Consider the following 16631-nt stretch of genomic DNA (forward strand, 5'->3'; position numbering starts at 1 on the left):
CGTGAGTGTATAGAATTATCTTGTTCTATCAGTTTTTTTTTTTTTTCAAAATGGCGGAGCCATGCGTGTTCCGGTCTGTCTCGCAGAACCGCTAAGTAAATAGTAAACATACTGCATGTCGATCAAAATAAAATAAAATAAACAAATGTTATCTTACCCTCGCCTTGCGAACTTCATTCGGCATTGCCGATAAGGCGTACGTCGATTTACGTAATCGAATGATACGGTAATCCTTCGGTCATATGTCAGGCTGTCAACTTGTCACTCACTGATAACAGTACGCGCGCACTGATGACACACACACGTATTATAACCTACTTAACAGGAAAATACACTGTAATTTACCCACACACTAACAAAGATTCATAGGGAAGATTTAGTAAGAAAATTTGCAGTTATAGGTTTACCATTTGTCTGAGGTAGTTGGTAAGAAGATATGGACAGCTACGTTGAAGGTTTGGCTGCATGAAGCTGATTTGTTACATGGTAAGTAAAAATGTAACAGATTTAGTCCCAAAACTTAACGACATTCTACTATACAATTAACGCGTTTCTATATCAACCGCCCAAGACAAATGGTACACCAAAATCCATTGTTTTACGCACACACTAGCACAGCAACATAGGGGAGATTCACAACTATAATGACCATTTAAAACGCACACATACGCCGGCGTGTGCGCACGACAGAGCGCCACGGTGGTTCGTCGCGGAATGAGTTCCCGTTCCCGTTGCTTCCTCGACAAAAACGTCTGGAGTCTAATTGTGTCTCATTCCGTATCCGTGTTTCAGTTCCTGATCGGAGATGCGGTAACTGACCGTGACCGGATTCCGTGTTTTGCTGTTTTCTATCATGTTTTTTGTTTTGTGATGACGCACAAACTTCAGCTGTTTGTTTGTATGGCCAGCCGGCGTATTATGGATGGCTTTATCCATCTTTATCCACGTGATAAAACAACTGTCACTTTTTAACACCGCGCGGGATAGAAAGTGACGGACACCGTTTTATCACGCTGTCACGTAGACATGAACGACCATCATATCCGTACAGATCGCGATAACTTTTTTCATGCAAATGAGCTGTCGTGAAAATTTTTCTCGCGCCAAGAGGATCATGAAAAAGTTTGAAAAACACAGTTTTTATAGAGCATTGTTTGCTTGAGATTTATAAACAATTTATATAATTTATAGACTTGTTTGTAATTATTCTGACGTAAATACGTTGTGCTATCGTTGGTTGACAATTCGTGTGACTCATTTTACTATTTTTAAGTATATGTTGAAGGTCAAAATAGTAATAACTACTTGACTATTTTTAGTTGTAGCTAGTTCTATTGTAATACAACCGGAATTTAGGTGTTTATATTAAGTCTCAACTAGACTGAATATAGTTCGTCCATTAGGCTCTTCCTGAAGTTCCTAACAACCATATTTGATAGAAAGAGAAGCAAGAAGCAAAGTTGTAGCTTTTACAAATCGTGAACCTGCCGACAGTGCCGACCCTGGTCATGTTATCAAACAAGGAAAACTTATTACTCTTCTTATTACCCATAATATAATCCAGCCAATAGAAACTACAGAAATGATTCATTCAAAATGAGGATTTATATTTCTAGTGAAAAAAAGACAAAAGATATATTTACAAAATTATAAATATTGTATAATTGAATTTTCTTTCAAAAAGACCTTTGCGAACCCAGCGCCGTCGATTGGACAGAAACGGCTTTGGAGTCTTTGAACAGAGAAGCGTGGCGGTCTTTGGTGTCGGAAGCAGGCAAAGATCCACATCAATGCCCTGTTTATTAAAAGCTTGTAACTTATAATACAAGTGGAAGTCCGTTTTTGACAGCTTTTGTTAGACATCGGTTACACGCTAATTCTGGCGTCAGTTCAGTCCATATCAGAATGATGGGAGAATTATCGTGTAACACGCGGACTGCTGGTCTGGACTGATGAAAATTTAAATTTTTTGATAATATTCGTCAGTCCGTTTTGAATGACAGAAAACTGATAGGAGACTGATCGTGTAACCTCTTTGTGTCACTGTCATTCTCGCGTCAGTCACCGTCCATGCAACATCGAATGATGGACGGAACTGACGCCAGAATTATCGTGTAACCGATGTCTAACAAAAGCTGTCAAAAAGGGACTTCCACTTGTATTACAAGTTACAAGCTTTTGATAAACAGGGTCGCAGCGCCACACCAGGCCCCTATTTCACCAACGTGACAGGTGCGACAATTTGACAAGTCTCATTGTTGCTGACGTCACAGGCATCCATGGGCTACGGTTATCGCTTACCATCGGGCGGGCCGTATTCCTGTTTGTCACCATCATTGTATTATTTAAAAAACTTTACTATACCGGCAAAAAACAGGTATTTCTCTTGTGATGTTTATGATGATAATGATGACAATTGTCACAAGATTTCAAAGATCTTTCGGTAATTCTTGACAGCAAATGAGTTCTGTGTCGGAATTTCGTGACAATTGTCGTATTTCTTGTGTCAATTGTCATTAGCTTCGCAAAATAAATACTTATTTACTGGCGATATAGTGGAGTTTTTTTTTATTAACATGTTGGTGGCAAACAACCACACCGCCCGTCTGATGGTAAGCGGTTACCGTAGCCTATGGAGGCCTGTGACGTCAGTAACAGTGATGTCGACAAATGCGACATTTGTCACGTTGGTGAAATAGGGCCCAGTAAGTACATATGTACTTTCAAACTCTAAGTATAACATGTAACATCAAATCAACAGTATTTTTAGAAATTGTGCAACAAGAAGTGAGGGCATGTGCACTTGTAACACTTGTACATTCTCGGCTCGAACAATGCTGTTTTGAAAACACATTGTTATTCATTATTTCCACGCGCCGTTGGCACAGATGTCGCGTTCTTGAATTCTCAACAGGTAACAGCTCTCAAGTGACCACAGATGGGTCTTATGTCTCGGGAATAAGGTTTACGAAAAGTTATTGTTCACGATAGGTATGCCGATGGATCGACGCCATACTTGCAAGCTCCGTTTATCATGTATATGAGAAATAGGCTAGTTTACCGCTATCGGTGCTACCATTTTTACCCACTTTTTATGTTTACTATGTATATTAATACCTACTAACCTAATGTATTATGATTATGACCATGACTGCAATGCAATACAATGAATACTTCTTCCTGTACCTATGTAATTCAACTGGATGTAATTTCGGGAATAGGACCCACTCCACACTTTTTGTCAATATGAAAATTGAAAAATCATTCATTAATAATTTAAAATAAATGACTGATTTTTATGGCTGAATCCTTCTCGCCGAACTACGTCCAACATTTATTCTAAAATACCTAATACATAATAAAATTTATGTAGTCATATTGATATTAGGATATTAGGGTTCTAATTTTCCACTGGAGGGTAAGTACGTACTCAAATAGACATCAGTCACTATTCTTTAATTCGGACTTTCGGAGACGTAATTGTAGACTAAAACGTAAATAATTATAAAAATACATTATAAGCAATTTAGTATAAAGAAATAGTTCAAAAATGCATCAAGATAAAAGTATCCATCTTAATAAACGCATAAATTTTACGCTCAACAAAAAAACCATTTCTACAAGTTTATCTAACAAGTAGCTCTACTATGAGTTCCGTCAAGTTCCGTGAATGACAGTCGATAGTGAGAAAGTTAAGGAAAATGTATGGAGTAATTGTACAGAGCCTCTACCGGTCACCTAAAGAACTAAAAATTTCAATTGGTACCATGAGTTATAAACGTTTTTACGCGAGTTTTCCATACTTGCCTAACTTCACACCTAAAACGCTCTCTTTCTAATTATATAATGAAAACTGAGCCAGAATTATCCTGCGTAAATACTTACGCGAGTAAACGTGACAGATGTTATCGAAAAATACGTGCGTTTCCAACGTGACATTTCTGTCAACTTGTAAACACAACAAATACGCAGATTTTTCACGAGTATTAATGCAATTTTCAACGTAATATGTATAAATTTATAACAGTACGTGAACTTCAAGCAAAACTTTAAGGGGTAAATCAATTAATAGCTCGATAAAAGGCTGATTTAGTACAAAGGTAATGAGATATACTTGACATCATATTTTCCTGTTTCTACTGCTACATTTGCTTACGAGCAGTTTTTGGTTTTAGGCAAGAACCAACATTTCCATGAAAATCCGGATGGCATCATGCATGCATGCGTATGCATGTATGCAATAAGAATTAAGGGTCATTACAAGGAGCGGTACGATATGCTGCTGCTTTTGTTGCTGGGTGCACACTGCACATAACACATATAAGAATACCGCAAGACCTATTATAATATGTACGCAAGAACTCCTACGTATTTTATTAAGTATTATCATCTTACATAAAATAAAACATACATATATTCTGTGAGTTTATTTATTGTTCTTTAATAAGTAAGTATAGTTTATTTTCCGATGTTCAAATTCTTGTGTTTGATACCTAGGTAATCGTTTTTCATGTCAATTTGGTAACAGGAAATATAATACTTTCTTCAAAAACTTTTCGTGGTGGTTTAGAATCTGAAAATTTAAATAAGGTTTAAACACATTTATTGCCAAAAACCCGCTGCGTGGGTTCATTTTGTATTGGAAATGGGGCGCTTGGCACTGAAATATACTCGAGATCATTTACTATAAAATTAAGATCGCTATTAAGGTCAGGGTCTGTGCGGAAAGAGAAGAGTCGTAGGTATAAGTATGGGCTCCCCTACATTTCACAACTCTTCTCTTTCCGCACACTCTATTTGATAATGGTACTTAGCAGGAGACGGCCGTTGTTATGATGCGGACTGAAGCGGACCATAATATAATATATACCTATTTTAGTATATTAAGATTTCTTCTCATGTGTGTACTATTTTCATCATAGGTAATAAATATGTAGCCAAAAGTAGCCTGTATAATCGCGCCATATACTTTGCTTCCTATTTTTTAACACGCAAAGTTATAATTTTAACTCGTTAATTAATGATGTTTACGTAATTATCATATTTTGCAATTTTTTTCTTGAATACAATATATTTTATTTTATACATTGTTTACTAATATTGATGTGTTTATTATTTTCGTAACTATGGCAACGTCAAATCTTAAAAAAAATTAGAATGAAGGTTGAGTCAGTAACAAAGTGACAAAATTGGTCTTAGAGCATTTAATAACTGGAGTGGTCATTGAGTGCTTACTGTTAGGATTAGGGTTCCAAGCAGGAAAAAAAAGCTTGTTTTAACACCAAATAATGTTTCTTAATCTCAAGCAAGACTACATAGTAATGGCGTCTCATACAAGAAGAAAGAACAACTACATTTGTTTTATATTGACAACCGAATAAATCAAATATCATAGGGCCCGATTCGGATTTTGAAATAGATATCTATTAGATATCTTTTAGACATCACCATCAAGATACTCGTAGGATAACGATATGTTTAAGATCTAACCTGTCAAATTTGACATTGGCGTGATTCTGGAGATACTCTTGAACGACTTCCTCGGGATTTGACTTAGAGATCCAATTCACATCTAATAGATATCTTACGCTATCTAACGTAAAAGTGACATTGGTTGCCCGAATTGCGCTGCAAAAGATAACTAGTTGATATCTAAACTATAACGTATCTAGAATGGATCTAGTACGTGTCGTCTCTTGTGAATATCTTGAAGTTCGAATACGGCAGATACCTAGTCTATATTCTTTATTTTTTTTGTTGACAATATTACTCACCCCTGTGCCGAAAAACTTGCACAATTGTGCAAACTTTTGTATGGACTGACATGGCTATTTGTACGTTACGTACAAATCATGTAGAAATAGCAATACATTTGACGTCCCCGCGTTTTGTAAAGAAAATGACAGCGATGACATCTCCTTTCTAAATGCTCTAAGTGGCGGGTAGAGGTAAAGGAATACAATCTCCATGTAATTAATTAATGAAAAAGTCTCCGTCAAAAACCTTAAGAGGGAAGTATACTATAATAGTAGTACCAATAAAAGTCTGCAGCGGATTTGACAGCCCACGCAGCTTAAGTGTTATTAATTTCATAGAAGTTTGACGTTTAAAATGACACTTGCACTGCGTGGGCTATCAAAATCGCTGCAGACTTTTTACGGTCTGACTATACGTCGTAATCGTCCATACAAAAAGAGAAAACGTTTTTCCACTTCTAAATACGAGAAACTTCCATTCTCCATGATTTTTAGTATGGTAATGATACAATGAAAAACTAGGTTTATGGGTTTTCTTTTTTCGCTACTCTGGAGAGATTTAGAAAAATTATAATAGCTGACAGCGTGCCCAGTTTTTGCAAATATTCTCCCATAAAGGAGTTTTCTCATAAAGTCATAAAGGATTCTCCTTACCTCTACCCTCCATATTCACGGCTACCATCATTATATGTAACATTATTTTCTGTGCATCTCACTTGCACTAATATGCGAGAGCGAGATGCATAGATAGTAAATTACGTAGACGTGAGAAAATGTGTCAATTTTCTTATTTAGTTCTTTAAGTGAGTCCTAGAGGCGCTGTATAAAACTCCGATATAACTCTTGCTCTGTTTTTTAGTATACTTAGAAAGGGACAGCATCGTTTGGAGTGGAGTGAAGTTAGGTACATAAGACCGTAAAGAAACGTAAAACGTGACACACGGCACGTTTATTCACCGAGTGTAAGTGAAAAATACTCTGCCAACTGATAGTAGAGCTAAAGATAACGGTCAAACGTATGGCGTAGCTGATAAAATTTCACTTTACTTTTACACGTAACGTCTATTGTTTTAGTTAAACAAAAGAAAATAATTAGTTATTCATTCAAACCGGCATTGTGGATGTGAACATGAAGGCCGCCAAGCTAAAGTGGGACTGAGCAGAGGGACTACCGTGACAACAGAAATTCGCAAATTGCGGGGATCATTCTCCTTCACTCCAATGAAGGCGTAATTAGAGTGACAGAGAATAATTCCCGCAATTTGCGAACGTCAATTTTCGCGGTTATAGCCCTGGGCACGTCTGCGTCTGCGGAATGCACCCGGAGCGCTGGACCAAACTAGCCACAGAGTGCTACAGAATGGATCTCGGGGCAGAGGAAGACCAAAACGGAGATGTCGGGACGACTTTGATACCTACATTTTGTAAAGAGAGGCGGGAGTGTGCATGTGCAATGGATAGGACCCAATGGTGGGAAAGAGGGGAGGCCTTCGACCAGCAGTGGGACACTCTTAGGCTAATAATAGTTAATTATTCATTGAATGGACTTTGAAATCATTATCGCGCTTACAATCTTATTTACTCGTATCTAGGTAAGCTAGCACGACCGGCCGTGACTCCATGTCGCGTGCTAATTGTTGCCTCTTTTTATGGCCATGACGTTATGACCTATAAGACCAAGAAAGTGGCTGGTTTTACACGTATTTGATACGTAAAACCTTTAACGTGATTACAATTTTTCTGATGCCTAAATCCCGACTACTATGATTAAAATTTCGTTATTCTTTTCGCAATACAGGGTCTTTCTACATTTTGGTGCCCTTTTGGATATTATGATCGCAAAAAAGGAGGCGATCCGGTTCTGGCCTTGACGTGAGAACTGAGAACTATAGCGGATTTTTTTTTTACTATAGGGCCATTCTTACACAAAAAACACTTAATTTGTGATACGTAAAATTACTCTTACCTTTTCGCTATCAGTCGGCAGCGTCCCATATCCATACCAGCTCCTAGCCGTCCTCAACCTAGGCTCTTCTTTGGGAGAAAGCAAGCCACTTCCCCACCGAACTACGCCCTCGGCAATCGCAGCCACTCCAGGAGTTAATGGACTCCTGTTTGGAGATTCTGGAGATTCGAGCCCTTTCTCAGCTACGGGGGGTAAAGTCGGACGAGCGGCGCCTGTCCTCCGTTCGTATAGTCTTTTGCAAGTCTCCTCAAAATTGTCTGTTTCGAGTAAAGCCTTTTTATCGCTTCCCCGTTTGACTTCAGGCTTGACATCCTGCTTCGGTCGCTTAGGCTCCTTCTTACTATCATTAGAGTCTTGTCTGCTTAAGAATGCTTTCTTAAGACTCTCGGTGGAATCCTGTTTAACGACTTTCTTCTTATCGTCTTTTAAGAGTCGCTTCAAGCTATCAGCGGATTCTTGCTTTTTCGCTATGTTGAGTGAGTCGGTAGTTTTGGAGATGAGGAGCTTAGGGTACTCGTAGTCGGTGGGTGGGTTGAGTTCGAGGGAGCGTCGGTTCTTGCGCTTGTCGGCGGGGGCTATTTGGGCCTTGACGGGGAGGAGGCGGCGCGGCAGGAGGCTGCGGTGGTCAGCGAGGGGCGACTCCGGGCGCAGCATGGTGGGCGGCGGTACGACGCGGCCGCGGTGAGGAATACCCCTGGAACAATCGAATAGACCTTTATTTTATAGTCAACATCATAGAAAGAGTATAGGGAAAATAGGAGGAAAAATATGTTGTAATTCGCGACGTTTTCTACTGACGATATGCATGGTTTGAAAGGTTTAGTTTTTCTCTTTAAAATGTTAGTAATTCCCAACCAATTGCAAGTGATGCCTCGGTCTGCTGTTAAAGTACAATTCGTACGCTGGGTACAATCGGGTACATGTTCTGTACTGATGTCATTACATTAACAAACACAACAATACGCTTGTCAAAGTGCAGGCATCTTTTCGTGGGCAATTTGCCAATCTAAGAAAAATATGGGACAATTTAATACAAAGTTATGGTTGCTGGCATGGGCACAACTTCGTGCAAGTTTCTTAATTGAGAGCATACGTATAAGAGCAAATAAAATGGGTCACTTTATGTGGGAATTTCATGAATCGTGACCCGTTTTCTTTGCTATTATTCTGGGATGAGGTAAGAAATAGAACGAATAAACGGACAATTTCACCCCTATAACAAGGGGGAGGCCTTTGTTCAGCAGTGGACGTCTTATGGCTGAGATGATGATGATGAATTTTCATTCTAAATAGTAATTTCTCTTTATATTGGATTTAGTTATTGTATGTACCTAATAGCCAATTAAGTGCAAGAATAAATTACAAAAAAACTGACTTGCAATACCGAAGTGATCCCATAAGTGTTCCGTGAACAAAGTTTTATACGGAACACTAAAACTCAAAAATAGCTTTAGATGTCCATGCGCGGACGTTATAACCGCTATAAGTACGGTTAAAAAATGGACATTAACGCTAACGTATAATGTGTCATTTGTTATGTTTTTCGCTATATAATTAATAACAGTTTCTCACTTTCCAATGTGTCAAGTGTCGATAAGGTGCACGCGACGATGTTATTCAGGGGTATTGAAATAAACTCACTTTCGCGAAACAGCGTAACGTAACGTACTTACTTTTTTACAATTTTAGCCAAAATTACTCGGAGAGTACTGTTTTATTCTCTAATTTAGACATATTAAATGCAGTCAAGCATATCAAGCAGGAGGGCCTATTCCTAATTTAAATACGAGAAGTATGAGAGTAATGCCCTCAGCACACAGGAGCGTAAGCGTATCGTAAAAACGTTACGAGTACGAGACACGTAGAGATCTGGGCACCAAGCGTTGCGTAAGCGTAATCGTTCTGTTTGCATACAAGTTATTTACGCTTACGACTGTCGTAATGACGACAGAGATCTCATCGTTACGCTACGACTACGCTTCGTGTGTGGACTTGTACGTGCTCGTAGCACTCTCGTTCTACGTGCGTATTACGATACGCTTACGTTACGCGTCTTTTACGCTTCAACCTCGTGTGCTGAGGGCCTAACGCTTATTAAAGTTTACATCAAATGAATCATTGGAGCTCCCTCATATAGGTCAATAACGCTTCTCATGGCCGATCTTATTTTAAAAATGGGGAAATGACACCACATGTTATTGAGGAATTTGAAGATCCGAATTGATTATCTCGATTAATCTGGAACAGTTTTGTAGGTCATATTTATATTTAGCAAAGTTGTCGAGATTAGGTATCTCGTTAAGGTAAATTTTGATACTTTTCTGCAGTTTTTGAGTCATTTAGGAAACTTTTTGATGTTATTATTATAAAATTTAGTCAACGAAGGTATTAGAGCGTTTAAATATTCCGAATGTGTTTTTGGTTACTTAAAAATATCGAGGTATCTTGATTTTTTTGTCTTTTTTTATGTTATATTAGTTTTGAACTTTATATCATAGCAATAACGTTCATTGTCATAGACAGTGTGAACGATAGTAGGTACAAGATTGTATTTTACTACTCCCTAAGTAGGTAACTCACGTGATAGGTTATCTTTCATATTTTACAAGCTGTTATTTAGTTTCACCTGACCGTTGTCTGTCTGTCTGTCTGTCTGTAATCAAATCTTGGAAGTTAAATTTGATACACTTCCCGGTTTCCGATTGAGCTGATATTTTGCATGCATGTATAAATCGGATGGATAAATATTATGGTACCATCGAGCTGATCTGATGATGGAGACAGGAGGTGGCCATAGGAACTCTGTGATGAAACAACGCAACCTAATTGTGTTAGGGGTTTTTAGAATTGTCTCGATGAGTATTAAGTAGTTGTCTGTCGTAAGAAAAGTACAGTCAGCGATAAAAGCTTGTACCAAAAATGAAATTTTTGCCAACTTATTTTAATTTCGTGGACTTATCTGATTTGTTTATTTAGTTGTGAAACATAAAAGAATTACACCTATCTTCATCGAATCTAATGTACCTACACAATGAACGCTTTGTGATATAATTTGTGTCGTAACTCGTAAGTTACAAAAAGTACCTACTCTCTGGCCTCTCTCTCTAGGTACATACTAAAATTATCTTCGTATGCTTTTCTTTAATAAAAAAAGTGCACAGATTTTAATCATATTTTAACAGATTCATATTTATAGTAAGCGGTGACAGAAGTGTCACGTTAACAAAAAGGGTTAACGTGACACTTCTGTCACTGCTTACTATCAGTAAGTACCTACAAATAGTACAAATAATAGTTTGCCACTTACATAAAAAAATATTTACGCAAAAAATCTAACTGAGGAGGACTCATTGATTTTATACATTATTGATATGAAATTTTACACATTGTTTGAAATCACGCCCAGAGAATGTCACGAGTACGTATACGTAACAATGCTCATATCTCAAGGTCTAGGTTATCAACAAGGTCACGTGAACACCTAAAGTATCCCGCCACTCGACTTTGATATCTATGCCCTGGGGGATTGGGTCGATAGTTGAATAGGTATTGGAAGGAGATAGTTAGATAGGGGTAAGTTATCGGTGTAATGTAAGCAGTTATCACTCGTTGTATTTAGTTTAATACGTTATACGCGGAACTATTGACAGGGCGCCATTTTGTTTATGTCTACTTCTTCTTCCTCGCGTTATCCCGGCATTTTGCCACGGCTCATGGGGTGCGCTTGACAACTAATCCCATGATTTGACGTAGGCGCTAGTTTTTACGAAAGCGACTGCCATCTGACCTTCCAACCCAAAGGGGAAACTAGGCATTATTGGGATCAGTCCGGTTTCCTCACGATGTTTTCCTTCACCGAAAAGAAACTGGTAAATATCAAATGATATTTCGTACATAAGTTTAGAAAAACTCATTGGTACGAGCCGGGGTTTGAACCCGCAACCTCCGGATTGAAAGTCGCACGCTCTTACCGCTAGGCCACCAGGGCTTCATTTTGTTTATGTCAAATAAATAAATATTTAGGACATTATCATACAAATTGACTAAGCACCAGAAGCTCAATAATAAGGCTCAATGTCTCATAAACACTTAAGTTTTTGGTAAAAAAAAATTATGTCAAATTTTTCAGATTTTTTTGGCAACTCCAGTGACTCGTCGTTAATCTCGTTATTTAATTAAGGACTTACAAGGCAACTGGCGATACGCGACACTTGTAAAATACCTACGTCGCTCCTTGCAACTACACTGAAAAGGGGTCATCCATTAATTACATCACACGTTTAGGGGGGGGAGGGGGTCAAGAAAATGTGACATGTTGTGACAAGGGGGAGAGGGGGTCACAAACTTTGTGACGTCACTTTAACTTCATTAGTAACCAAAATTTTATTTTAATCATTTTAATTACTTTACAGTTCAAAAACAAGTTTTTGGAACGATAATCGTTTTTATTAGTTTTTTTTTTTTTCATAATCAGTTTTGGGTTATAAATTTACTAATATTATGACAAAAAATAATAATATGTACTTAATTCGATTTTCCGATTTCGCTGAAAAAATGTGACGTCACACCAGGGGGGGAGGGGTTTGCCAAATGTGACCAAGTGACCAAGTGTGACAATGGGGGGGAGGGGTCAAAAAACCTTGAAATTCGTGTGACGTAATTAATGGATGACCTCAAAGATAGACAACTTGTTGGGTGAAGATGGGGCAGCTAAAAGCAGGGCTCGGAAACCGTTCTCATTTGTCAAACCGGTTTCGTTCATTCGCCCGGGAACGAAAAGGGTTTCGATTCCGTTTGCGGTTACCGGTTAAAGAACTGTTCTTTTGAGATAACGGTTTATGCCATATACGTTATCATTTCGTTCTCGAGGAACGAAATTAACCGGTTGAATTGAAAATATCGAAGCGAGATAGAACGAGTAAGTATTGCTATCTCTTTCACGTATCCGAAAGCCAAGAGTAACCGGTATTATATCGTTCCCTGCGAACCATTAAGTTCCATTCCCTCTTCTTACCGGCTAGGAGAGCGAACGTAATTTGTTGATTCGCGTTCCATCAATTAACCGGTTTTTTAATGAACGAAATAATATAACGGTTTCGGAACGATATTAATAGGTATTTCAATACCGGTTCCGAGCCCTGGCTAAAAGGGCCTACTTGCGTCGACCAACTGGACGCCGTCATGTTGGTCATCCTAAATATCGTTGGGCGGAGTGGAGGCAGATCTCCGTGAGCTCGGCGTCGGCTTTCGTGGCTTGATACCGCTCTGAGAGCTTACCGCGAACCACGATCGACGTGTTGCCTCCCTCTTACGTACGAATTTACAAGTGCGACAGAGAGGCAACTCGTCGAACGTGGTTCGCGGTAGGCCCTCTGGACCGAGCAAAGTGGCGTGCTCTTGTGTTGGAGGCCATGACTTATTTTGGGTCATCGCGCCATTCAAGTATGTAAGTAAGAAGAAAGTAAGCATGACTAGATATGCGAATTTTTCTACACAAAACGAATAAGTACGATTTTTCTACCATTTAATTAAGATATATTTCAGTTAAATCTATTCATAAATCATAAAGCGCCATTATATCTATTAAAGCCGTCCTCCATTACTACCAGCTTTAAACATCAAAGATAAAAGCTAACATTTTAATGAACTGAATGGAGATAAGGGGATGAATGTCTAAGTAATTAAATCCCGCCAGTCTTCCTACAGCTATAGACTGTTAACCTACCAACTTGATGAAGGTTTTATCAGTTTTATGGTACATAATTGTAATAAACCTAGATACAATCAGCAGCAGATGTTGCTAAGCGGGCCAGGTGTTCAAAATGATCTTTACGCGACTTTGTTGTTGAGAGAATAAGAGCGTGTCAAGGTCATTTTGAACACCTCGCCCGCTTAGCAACTTCTGCTGCTGACTGTATATACTCGAAATATTGTAATAAACCTAGATACATATTCGAAATGGAATTGATCGAAATTTCATCTATGTATACAGTACTAGTATTATATTATAAATGCCAAAATAATTCTGCCTGTGTGTCTGAAATATTGCGGCTAGATACAATATACATAGATTAGATATGTCAGTGTCAAATATGACGTTTCTTCAAACAAAAACGTCACTTTTGATTCTGACATATTTAATCTACTTATATCGTATCTAGACGTAGTATTAAACGTATCTTAAAGTGCGAATTGGGTAGATAAACGTACAAGCGGTACAAGTAACATATACATATTTATTTATGTCTGTCACCAGCTTTCGTTGCTAGAAAATGTAAAATGAAAATGTAATACGAAGAAATTAGAACGAGTAGAACTATACATACTTATAAAACTTATCGCGAGTCGAAGCGATGTTTCATTTAGTGGAGCGGTCAGCAACAACCTCTCACTTGCGGCCCGCGAGCCCCCCTGGCTATTTTGTATGCAATATTGTCAAACAACGTCTGATGTCAACAATGTCTGATAAAGCCACACATATTAACAAAAGTGCGGCCCGCGTCAACTTCCTTAACTACTATGTGGCCCTTGGTTGCTAAAAGGTTGCCGACCGCTGATTTAGTGCATCTATATTCTATAGTGTGTAGCCTTAAGAAGTGGGGAGACACTCCCGACTTCGGGCAAACTCGGCTCCGTTCGGCTCGGCATTGCTCCGAGCTATTACGGTTTGGCACCACTTGACGTCCTTTTGCGTGCACGACCACAGATAAGATAATCACTTGAATTTTGACGATCCTTAATCTTAGAGAATATAACCAAACGGAGTGGTCATTAACAGGCGTTCCCCTCTGTCAAAAATAGGCGGCCAATGGTCAATGACTTGTCAACCATGTATGGAATGACGTTTATCTGACATGGCTAAGTTTACGTTACGTATACATTTGATGTGCCCCTCCCCCGCAAAAAACGGCAGACTAATTTGTACCGAACATTATAGAAATGGCGTCTCCGAAGGATAGTGCCGTATGGCACGAACGATAACGAGGGACTCTCTAATGTATATTAGAGAGGGGTAGTTCGTCCCCGATCGCTGTCAAACTCCGGTTTAGTAGGAAGTGTCCTTTCTATACGGTAGTACTATTATTTATTCCGTGTCTTAAGTTATACAAATAGCAGAATCTGCCGCTGTTGGTTATAATACCTACCTTAATACCCCTATTCTTCTACCAATTAGAAACACTTAACAACGGTCACAAACCTAACATTACCGATGGTATTGAAGACTGATAGCGGAATTACATACACGGCAGTACGGACAAACAATGAACGATTGTTTAGCCGGCCAAAGACTAGATCGTGCGAAAGACTGTCAATATCTGTACGAAATAATGCTCCTTTTTCATGTTTGGGGTTTCAGGATCTGTTGAAAACATCGTAAAATTTATTTTACTCAGCTGAGCGGTCTGCTAAAGAAATAACAATATCTAAATATTATATAATAAAACGAAAAAAAAAATCCTGTTACTGACAGTTTTCTTTTCCTTACATTTTAAAAATGAAGAGTGGCTTACTTATACGCTAGTTTGTTCGGAAAGAGAGAGTCGTGGAATGTGTTCGGCCCCATCCCCGGCCCCATCCCATACATTCCACGACTGTTCTCTTTCCGCACAAACTCTACTCTTACTTAGAGCCGCCATACACGGACTGCTCGAGCAGTAACCCAGTGATCAACATACACGGACTGCTTTTGCAGCTTGACCGCATGATGAAATTTCACCGCGCAGCCAACCGCCCGAAGCAGCAACTGCTTGAGCGGTTTGTGTATTGCGAATGACGATTTTGTATTAAAACTGCAGATCACCCAACGGCGACCGCTTGAAGCTGTTGGCACTGACTGCTCAAAGCAGTCCGTGTATGGCGGCCCTTAGGGGTAGCGAGCGGCAAATGAAGGCCATTCATACGTTACGCTTACCGCTTACCAAATGGACGCACGCCGGCCGCGTGCGTCAAGGCCGCGGCTTCATAGTAATATCACAGAATAAATAATAGTACTAGGTACAGACTACAGAAGACTCACTCTCTAAACAAAACGCGTCTGTTACGATCAGGACAGATATGGCCGCTAGGTGGCGACAGCGCCACGCGCGGCTTATGGCTAGCCACCAAAATTGGTGTGGAACGAATGTACTTGTAGCTACCTGTAGCAAAGCGAGCCACGCCTGGTAATACGTAAGCGTCACTGTGTTTGAGATTTCGAATGGTGTTGATGAAACATTGTGTGAAGACTACCAGTCTTTCCTATATACTCGTCTCTGGCCAATGACAAGCACGTGTAGCGTCATCAAATGGCACGTTCCATAAATTGCCATGCGATTTGTTTTGTTGTGTTGGTAACGAACAGTAATGCCTGGAAAATTCTACAAATCATTCCTTTATGGCTCCTCTACACGATGGGCCAACGCCGGCCACTCCAAGGGACGCATTTATGCGTTAGAGGGAGCAAGTGATATTGCTATCTCATTGTACCGCATGGCTGCGGTCTTTTGAGTGGTCGGCGTTGGCCCATCGTGTAAACTGTAGAGGAACCCTTAGAATGGTACAGGTAAGGTAGGTAATATTTATTTTATTTTATGTGTATTAATAAGAAAGTTTAATTGGAGTGGAGTGGGTATCCAAGTGGATGCCGACGAAGAAGCGTGGGCGGGGCAGGCCCAGGCGGAGATGGCGGGACGACTTTGACGCCTTCCTTAACAACTGGCCGGAGGAAGCGCTAAATCGGGAGTCATGGAGAACCAGGGGAGAGGCCTTTGCCCAGTGTTGCCAACTCGGATTTTGAAAAAATGCCTAGATTATGCCAATTTTTTTTGATATATGCTAAAAAAATGCTAAAATGTCACATGAAATTAGACACTTAAAACCGCTTTTGGCCGCCTTTTTCTACTGACAAGATCTGCTTGAACAACTTCATC

At 39.3% G+C, this 16631-nt stretch overlaps 1 protein-coding gene across 2 annotated transcripts in view; it reads right to left on the reverse strand.

Moving 5' to 3' along the window:
- LOC134668747 (E3 ubiquitin-protein ligase RNF144A) overlaps positions 1-16631 on the reverse strand; it is a 203904-nt gene that overhangs the window by 160326 nt on the left and 26947 nt on the right. The window contains exon 3 of one of the 2 annotated variants that reach the window (XM_063526196.1): positions 7723-8416. In XM_063526196.1, the coding sequence (XP_063382266.1) occupies positions 7723-8376 (654 nt within the window). In that variant the 5' untranslated portion in view covers positions 8377-8416. Of the gene's footprint in view, positions 1-157; positions 315-7722; positions 8417-16631 lie in introns of those variants that run through there. The other variant, XM_063526197.1, reaches the window with a different exon arrangement.

This window comes from Cydia fagiglandana, chromosome 11 (assembly GCF_963556715.1).
Source record: "Cydia fagiglandana chromosome 11, ilCydFagi1.1, whole genome shotgun sequence".
Classification (NCBI taxonomy): Eukaryota; Metazoa; Arthropoda; class Insecta; order Lepidoptera; family Tortricidae; genus Cydia; species Cydia fagiglandana.